Below are 8,932 nucleotides of genomic sequence, written 5' to 3' on the forward strand. Positions count from 1 at the left end.
AAAGTACAGTAGCCCTTCATAGGATTGGGGAAGACCACCCTGATTCAGAAAATGGGATCATCCATTTAGCACTGAGATATCTGCTCTCCCCCAGTAATGTATAACTGGGTGACTCTGGGCCAGTTACTTCTCTCTCAGCCCAACCTACTTCACAGGGTTGTTGTGAGGAGAAACTCAAGTATGTAGTACACCGCTCTGGGCTCCTTGGAGGAAGAGCGGGATATAAATGTAACAACAACAACAATAATAACAACAACAACAAAAATATGAAAAGATGAACTGAGCACAAATGAGTATTTATTGTACAAACACAACTGCAACAGCAATTTACCACACAAAAACAACAGCTAGGCATGTTGATCTACCAAAGTAAAATGCCTTTATTAGGATCAACTAAAATATTGCACCGGTTCATTGAGAAGAGGCACCTTGTAAAGTGGTAGCTTTCTTATATTTAGCAGGGGGGAGCAACTGTCCATACTGAGCACATCAGAGCATCTCTCTGATCTTGTGTGTGTGCGCGCGCACATGTTTTAGATTGCGAGCACCACAGGGACAGAACCATTTTCTTATACTTTTTCCTATGTAAACAGCTTGAGAAAGTTCTGCTGGGGGAAAAACAATATATAATAATGTATGCATGTGTTTATTTACTTCAGTCCCATTCTTCCACCCCATATTTCACTATCCAGATTCCTGAATGTGTTTTTCTCAGTGTGAACATTGAATAGTTTCAGCCACACTATTCTATAACTGCATTAAGATCCACCGGGAGATTAAAATCATATTACAACCCTTACATTTTAAAGAGAGAAATCTGTTGTGGTCCATTTACTAACACATTTACTTCAAGTGATTTGATTCTATACTTTTTTAAAAATCCAATTTGAGTAGCATAGGATCTAGTCTAAACCCCCTTCCACCAGGAGAACTCACGATACACCTCTGTCATCTGCTACACTGACACAACTGTGCCCTATGCTAGTGCAATGCTACCCCCGTAGGTCCGCACAGTGTAACTCTGGCCAGTGGAGGCCTCAAAACAGTGCAGGGATATGGGTGTATTGTGGGTGGGAGAAAAGGAGCTGATTTGGCATTTCTTTTTTAAAGTTATAGAATGTATTAATCACCTTCCATGCCATTCAAAGGTGATGTACACAGTATCCACAATATACAGTAAAAGAGCAAGAATAAAAGCAGAACTTCTTGTTAGTTTCTGCCTAATTTTTAATTCTGTCAAGGTCATTTTGAATGTTACTTTGCCTTCTGAAGCAGTAGCTATGCTTCCCAGTTTGCTTTCAACTGCAGATCTGATTATTAAGATCCCTTCTACTCTAAGTAACTGATACAAAATGTTGAAGGAAGACATAGCCCTGCAGCGAGCCACTGATAAGCTCTCTTTTGAGTACAGTCTTCCAACCAGTTGTGAATCCAACTTGGGAATGCGCCTATCTGCCTCTATCAAACACTGACAGCAATGCACGTATCACACAAAATCTATCTTCAGCAATCGTCCATACCTCGCATTGTACAGTGCAAGCAAGGTACCACCATCTCCACTGAGACAAACTGGAGCCAATCGCAATGCAGAGGGTGTGGCTAGCATAAATACTACGCCCCCTTTGTATCTGTGTGTCTTCTTTCAAACTCTCCGTCCGGGCGCTCTTCTACGTCTGACGTCACCGCCTTCCTTTACAGTTGTCCTACCGACTGCCTGTTGGCATGGCGCGGCGGGAGCGGAATTATTTCGCACTAACGCCCAACGAGGAGCCATCCCGTCCGGTTATTTTATTTCATGTTTAATAAAATAAAATAATAACGTGTATAGAAAGCGCTTTTTTACAAGCTACGCATAGATAAAGGCGCTCGCAAAGACAGCCCTAACTGGGCCTCGCAAGGATTAGAGGGGTCCCCGAGTGACATTGGACTCCGTCAAGTGGCGTCGTACTAGGCGAGCAGCCGGAGAAGAAGCGGAGGTTGTTTCTTTGGCGTGTGCCCTGTTTGTCCGCTCACTCCGCCGCCATGTTCCGTCTTATGATGCAACAGGCTAAACGGCACCCAAGCGTGAGTGTTCGGGGGCGGGGGGATAGTGGGGCCCGCCACGGTCGCTCTCGTCCTCCGCTATTCCCCTCCGCCCATTTTCTCCGCAGGTAGAAAAGACCAGCCATAAACTCCCTTCTACCCCCAGTCCCCGTTTGAAGCGGGGGAGACCGCGACATGCGGAGTTGTAGCCCCGGTGTGGTCTAGTTTGCCTTCCGCTTCTCTGCTGGGGGGCAGGCCGAGGCGTCATCGCAGTCCCCCTTCCGCAGCGCGGGCTCCCTGCCATCGCCTCCTAACGCAGCGGGGAGCCTTGTGGCATCGCAATGAAAGACTCCCAGATCTAGCCTGTAAAATCGCCCTTCGGATAAGCCAGGTGGCGAGTCCTTCGTTGCAGGGGCGTGGCTGGGCTCCCTGCGAGGCGCGGTCGTGGTGCTTTGCAGAACAAGGAGCCTGTCGAGGATTAGAGGTCACTTCATCACACGCACGAGGCGTTATCTTTGGCTACTACGGTAGTTCCAACGAACGGTGCATGTCGATGCAGAGGCGAGCTGTAAATAGAGCAAAAAAGCCAATAAGGGGTGACTGATTAAAAAGCAGAAAGCTATTCCTTAAACTGGAAGCACATTCGGAAAGCACTGGCTCTCATCCTTGTAGCAGAGAATGCTGCATGTACTCTTCTCCCCCCCGCCCCGTGGGTGGTTGCTATGTCTGAAGTTCCACTTGGTTTGGGCATTTGGCCTTTTCTTTCTCTCTCTCTCACATACACACACACCACTGCTGTAGGAAGATGTTGTCACAGTATCCTCCCAAGGATTATCTTGGGTCCTTCTGCATTGCCTTTAATTTATCTCTTTAACTGAACTTTGTGGAAGAAAGAGTTGGCTTTCATTTGCTGCGCTCTTTATGCTCCTGGAGTCCCATGGTCATAACTTGTTGTGAGACTTCTCCTAGAGTGTTCTGTACTACAAATGCAAGCTAGTTTTACTGCCGTGACTTGTTTGTTGTCACAAAAGAACTCTAGGAATTGTGGTTTGTTGAGAGCACTGGGAGAATTCAACACCACCTCTTACAGAATCCTCAGGGTCGCTATTCCCATCTGAAACTTTATTTTAAGAATGTGGTTGAGATAAGGCCATTTTCTTTTTGGTGACTTGCTGACCTCTGGGTGTGCCTCTTTTTTAGAATAGCATGTAGTTAGCTGATGGCATCTTCAAGATTTGGCATTGCCAAGGTTGAAGGGCTTCTGATGAGAATAGTGGATTCTCACATAAGAATGTAGATCAGAAGGAAGATTCAGCATCTGAGTTCCTTTCCTTCAATTCTCTTTTTGTTAAGTTTCCTACTAGAGATGTGGGACTCTCCTATATCCAGGGGAAGGTGGAAGATTCACTCTCCCTACTGCACATTGTTCCCTTGTTCATCTTGTGCTTTAACTATTTTGTTTCCCATCAGGTTGTTCTAGCCATAAGGTATTACTGTGCTGTTAGCTGACCTTCAGTTAATAGGCTATCAGTTAACAATCTTCTTACAATCTTTGTGTTCTGCATGCCCATCCCCACTTCTCTTTCATACCCCCAGGCCTTTATCTACTGAAATAACTTGCCCACTCTAGGGAAACCAATTGTGTATCTGAGCTATTAATGTATCATTTAAATACACAAGGATGAGACCACCATAGCTTAAGGGCTGTTGTTTAATGTATACATATTCTGTTTTTCATAGTTGATTCCTCTCTTCTTGTTTATTGGAACTGGAGGAACTGGTGCAGCTTTGTATATCATGCGTCTTGCTCTTCGCAATCCTGATGTCTGGTAAGTGCCACTGCTGACGTGTATTGCCACTTTAGTAGTACCCCTTGAATAAAAGGTGAGCTGATACATCTATTTGGTGTCTTTATGCATTTGAAACTAAGAGCGGCAGGGTCTTGGTTATCATCGTTCATAGTAAACAACAACATAACTGAAAGGATCTTAAGTCTCTTTCAGAAGAGAGTGTAAACTGCCCAGACATAAATTTTGGGCAATATATACATTCATTTAAAAACATTGTTTACAGTAGATTAACCTAGTGTGAAAAGCACAGAGTTTAACGGAGCTTGGAACCAGTTTGCTAATTATGGAGAGAGTGCAGGATTGAGTTCTATCATGTTTCACTGAGCACCACCACCTCTGAAACTACCACTGTCTTTATAGAATGGCAGTGAAAAGCACTGGGACTTGCAAAATAATGCAGTACTGGCTTTGCAGACATTTAAAAACAAGGTTGTCCTTATGATGAACTGTCCTGCCTAATCCAGAGTATAAACCATATTTACTTATGCATTACAAGCTAATGATGTGTTGTTGAGCATAGTTGTTGAGCATAGTTGGTGAGAAGCTTGAGGGAGCATATGTAACTATATTGATTATGCTGTATGTTAATTTCACTCTCTGAAGATGTAGTGATTACTATATACCTATTTTGTTGCATTTCTCTGCATAGCTGGGACAAAACGAATAACCCAGAGCCTTGGAACAAGCTGGCACCCAATGACCAGTACAAGGTATAGTGCAAAATACCTACAAAGCTTATGAAGTTAGACTACCATATAGGCCTTTGACAATTGTGGGCTGGTAATCAAAATAAAGAATGGTCCTGGGGGACTGCTTCCTCTCTATTAATTCTTCTAGAGCTTCTTGGTGACTGAGTAAACATGGGAAAATGTCTTCGTGTCTCACTTTTTCTTCTCCAAGGCAATAATTCCCAGATACACTGAATCTTCTTTTGTCATGTAGCCTGTGCCAACTAGCCTTGCAAAACATCATACTATTTAAGGCATTTCTGGCTTGACTGCCAAGGGAAGCAGTGTGCCTTTTTCCCTCCCATATTTGGTTTTGTATAAAAGATGTTAACCAGCTGTGTTTCTAGAAGACCACAGACGCTTGTGAAAACAAATATGTAGTACTAGGGACTTAAATAACACCACATGGTTTATAATGCATTTTAGATCTCACAAAAAAAGCAATCAAAGAGCTATAGACTGTTGAGACTAACATTCACTGTGGTAGGGTTAGCATTCATCCTTGGGGCTACAGCTTTTTTGTTGATCAGTCATGGGACACCTTTTTCATAGATTAATTGGGCAATCTGTTGTTGAATCTTTTTAAGAAAAGTATTCTAACTGCAGGTGGCAAGCACATTTTAGAGGTATTCTTGCTATATGAGAGAAGAGGGAATGCCTCTTCTAAGACGATATCTGCTGCAATTCAGACTTGCATAATTTAGGAAGCGTGCTATGGAAGATGTTAACTTGCGCAGATTTTACTTTTTGATTAGAACTCCTACCTTAACTAAAATTTCTTCAATTGAGTGGTAGTTCTTGGGTTTTTTTTACTCTAGCTTGTCTTAATAATTCCATGTGAAAGTACTTTAGGATGGATAAAAAAGGTTCTGCAATCTGGAGAGCAGATTCTCTTGTGTTTCCTAACTGCACTCTTGGAAAAGGCTTTTCTCTGTGCCTCTGCTTAGAAAAAGGAAATCGACTTTTGCTTTCAAACTGGCCTGTGTTTTGCAGAGCTATAGAGATCTATATTGCATGGAATCTTCTGTCTCCTGCACATGTGGCAAATTGTCAAAGAACACATTATTCTAATAGCATGCTTCATTTTTATATCCTTAGTTTTCCTGAAGTGAATAGCAGGCGGGATTCAGATTGGGATCAAGCAGGGGAGGGGAAATCCTCTGGCCCTGCTGCATTCCTGATCCAGATCTCTGTCTCTTTCTCTCCTATGAATTGTAATTTGGTCCTCATTGTTGCAATAGGGAGTCTTCCTCCCAGTCCTGTTAGCAGCTGCTGAGGGCAGGGGAGAATCTGAGTTGGAACTACATTCTCCCTCCCGCTGCTGCATTCCCAGTCTGGACTTCTTTCCCTCTCATGCAGCTGCTGTTTAGCTAAGAAAAAATTAAGCATGTTTAACATACCATGTAGTTTGCCCCAAAGACACAAGGAAATCAAGCAGAAGACTGCAGTAGTTGCATCATTTAGCATTACTGTTCATAAATTGCTATGTTGACTCTTGCCAGTTCTTTTTAGCTTTCAGCAGTTCTGGGAACCTGTAATACATGGAATGGTTAAAGAGATGAATGTGCCTGGGAACATAACATTCAGGGTTATCCCTAGGTGGGTGCAGGGCCCCTAAACAGGCCTCTCTACCCCCCCCCCCCAACAACAACAACAAACCCTCAGTTTTAAAAGTCAAAGTGACAGCAGTGTAGAGATTCCTGCCTGGACCATCCCCACCACTGCCAGCCTTGGAGCATGGCTCCCACTGTAGCAGCTGCACTTTGAACCAGATTGGGCCCCATGGCGTGCTCTACTTGGCTGTGCATGGTGGCAGCTCTGGCTGGTCTGTGCTCCCCTCTGGTTTGCCCAGAGAGGAACATGGCCCAGTCGGAGGTGCCACTGCAATCAGCCAAGCAGAACATGCTACAGGGGCTGGCTGGCTGGAAGCACAGCTTCTGCAGAAGGAAAAGGGAGATACTCCAGGCAGGAAGCTCCTCAATTCCCCTTTTGCCTCGCCATGGCTAGGGGCACTCTAGGTGGGGGAGGGGTGGTGGCAAGGGGGACTGCCCTGATTCTCCCCCTCCCCCCCCTGCTTGGATGGGGTTGTTAACACTCATAACCTTGTTGTGTAGATCTGATTGAACAGTCTTTGTTCATACAAAAGCATATCACCCCAGTTGTTTGAATGTATTGTATGATATTCTTGGGTTTAAAAGCCAATCTCAGAAAACTTAACTATATCAGAGCTCATGGAAATGTTTCATTCTGGAGCTCTCGCAAAACACCCTTTCAGTGTTTCATGATCCACAACTTTAAAACTACTTAGGAACATAAGAAGCTGCCATATACTGAGTCAGACCATTGGTCTGTCTAGCTCAGTATTGTCTCCACAGACTGGCAGCGGCTTCTTCAAGGTTGCAGGCAGGAATCTCTCTCAGCCCTATCTTGGAGAAGCCAGGGAGGGAACTTGAAACCTTCTGCTCTTCCCAGAGCGGGTTCATCCCCTGAGGGGAATATCTTGCAGTGCTCACACATCAAGTCTCCCATTCAGATGCAACCAGGGCAGACCCTGCTTAGCTACGGGGACAAGTCATGCTTGCTACCACAAGACCAGCTCTCCTAAGACCAGCTCTCCTCTCCTAACTTGGAACTCAAGAGCAACTGAAGTTCATTTCAAGCTTTGATATTACATGCTGAATGTCATCTTCAAAATAAATGGAAAGAAATGGGAGATTGCCCTAGGCAAATGATGATGAAATCATAGCTCTGTAGTGGTGGGTTTAACTTCTCGAGAAAATACATAAGAGCACACATTGCACCATTTTTCTGTACCTAGTGAATATTTCATTTTGAAAAAGCATGATTCTCATTTCAGTAACTTTTCTCTCTTCTAGTTCTTTGCAGTTAATGTGGACTACAGCAAGAAGAAGAAGGAAGGTCCAGACTTCTGAAGAAAAAGCTTTCACCCTCTACAAGCTGCACAACATGAAGGTCTTTAGGTCTTCCAGAAGCCATCCGCACAAATCATAATTTAATCATCCAGGAAATACAAACTTCAGTTGCACATCGCACTTAAATCATGTTTTGGAAAAGAGCTTGTTGGAACTTAATAAAGATCTAATCTTAATACTGTTTTCTGTGTGAAGCACAAACTTCCTGATACAGGCGGCTATGTAAACGAAAAGTTGCGTCACACTCAAAATACATCTAATGGTTTATGCAAACCATTGCAAAAATAACATTTCTCAGTAGATGAAATAACAGTACTTCTAGCCTTTATTTTTGTCCCCAGTTGTGTTTTTGAAATGTTTTATGTAGATAGCTGGAAACCCTCTAAAATGTATCCATAGTTCAAGTGCAGCTTGTATTAAAAGTAGCAGAACCATCCGCAGTCTGTACAAATTGTTCATCTAAAATGTACTCTAGGAAAACAGATTGACAAATGGCAATTTAAACAGTTGTGTTTGCACAGCGTAACCATCTGTTCCCATGTGGCAAGAACAGCATGACACCCAAATGTAACTTACCAGGTTAAGTCAAGTGCTGCAAAATAAAGCTGTAGCCAGTCTTTAGTGCTCTGCTGTTGTAGCCATTCTCCTTTCCTCTAGAATGGCCAGCATTATGAAAGCTGTAGATCAGGGTTTCTTAACCTTGGGCCCCCAGATGTGTTTGGACTACAATTCCCATCATCCTCAGCCACAAATGCCATGTCTGGGGATGATGGGAGTTGTAGTCAAACAACATCTGGGTGCCTAAGATTAAGAAACCCTGATGTAGATCATCGTTCATCTCAAGTTTTATTTTATTTCTAAAAAGGTCAACCCTGTTGTTTAAGCTTCAAGACTTACAAGAATTGATACATAAACCACTGTGTGGATACATTGTATAGGGGTGGTTGTGTCCTGTGCATTGGAGGTTATGAGTCAGAAATATTGACCCTGTTAAGCTAACTTGCATTGAGTCAGGCCCTGGTCCAGTTAGTTCAGTATAGTCTGTACTGACTAGCAGTGTCTCTTCAGGTTTTCACATAAGGCTCTTTCCAACCCCTGCTTAAATATGCCAAGAATTGAACCTAGGCCCCCTTCTGCATGCAATGTGTATATTTCACCATTGGCTTATGGCCCTTCCCTAGTAAAAATAAATTGTGTCTAATATCCTCTTTTGCTGTTGAGATATGCTGTAAAATATACATAACTAGCTGGCCCGCACAGAGCATCTGTGCACTCTTTGAGGTCGGCTGTTGCCCCCTCCCTCCCTCCTGCCCCACTCTCTCTTGTCCTCCCGCCCCCTCCCACCCAACTCTCTCTCTCATCCCCTTCCCCTCTCCTGCCCCCTCCCTCCTGCCCTCCC

The 8,932-nt window shown here is 43.8% G+C and overlaps 1 protein-coding gene across 1 annotated transcript; it reads left to right on the forward strand.

The window, feature by feature from the left end:
- Nucleotides 1-1,810: 1,810 nt before the first annotated feature.
- On the forward strand, nt 1,811-7,714 carry NDUFA4 (NDUFA4 mitochondrial complex associated). Its single transcript, XM_053262753.1, has 4 exons — nt 1,811-2,064; nt 3,763-3,851; nt 4,522-4,582; nt 7,477-7,714. Exons 1-4 carry the CDS (start codon nt 2,023-2,025, stop codon nt 7,531-7,533), a joined length of 249 nt encoding a protein of 82 aa, XP_053118728.1. The 5' UTR covers nt 1,811-2,022; the 3' UTR covers nt 7,534-7,714.
- Nucleotides 7,715-8,932: the final 1,218 nt, after the last annotated feature.

The sequence above is a fragment of the Hemicordylus capensis genome, chromosome 6 (genome assembly GCF_027244095.1).
Source record: "Hemicordylus capensis ecotype Gifberg chromosome 6, rHemCap1.1.pri, whole genome shotgun sequence".
Taxonomy (NCBI): domain Eukaryota; kingdom Metazoa; phylum Chordata; class Lepidosauria; order Squamata; family Cordylidae; genus Hemicordylus; species Hemicordylus capensis.

Excerpts from the sequence above, each read along its gene's own strand:
- NDUFA4 (XM_053262753.1), top strand. The coding sequence starts at position 2,023 with ATGTTCCGTCTTATGATGCAACAGGCTAAACGGCACCCAAGC. Across the intron at positions 2,065-3,762 it reads AGGCTAAACGGCACCCAAGC|TTGATTCCTCTCTTCTTGTT; the intron begins GTGAGTGTTCGG and ends TGTTTTTCATAG. Across the intron at positions 4,583-7,476 it reads CACCCAATGACCAGTACAAG|TTCTTTGCAGTTAATGTGGA; the intron begins GTATAGTGCAAA and ends TCTCTCTTCTAG.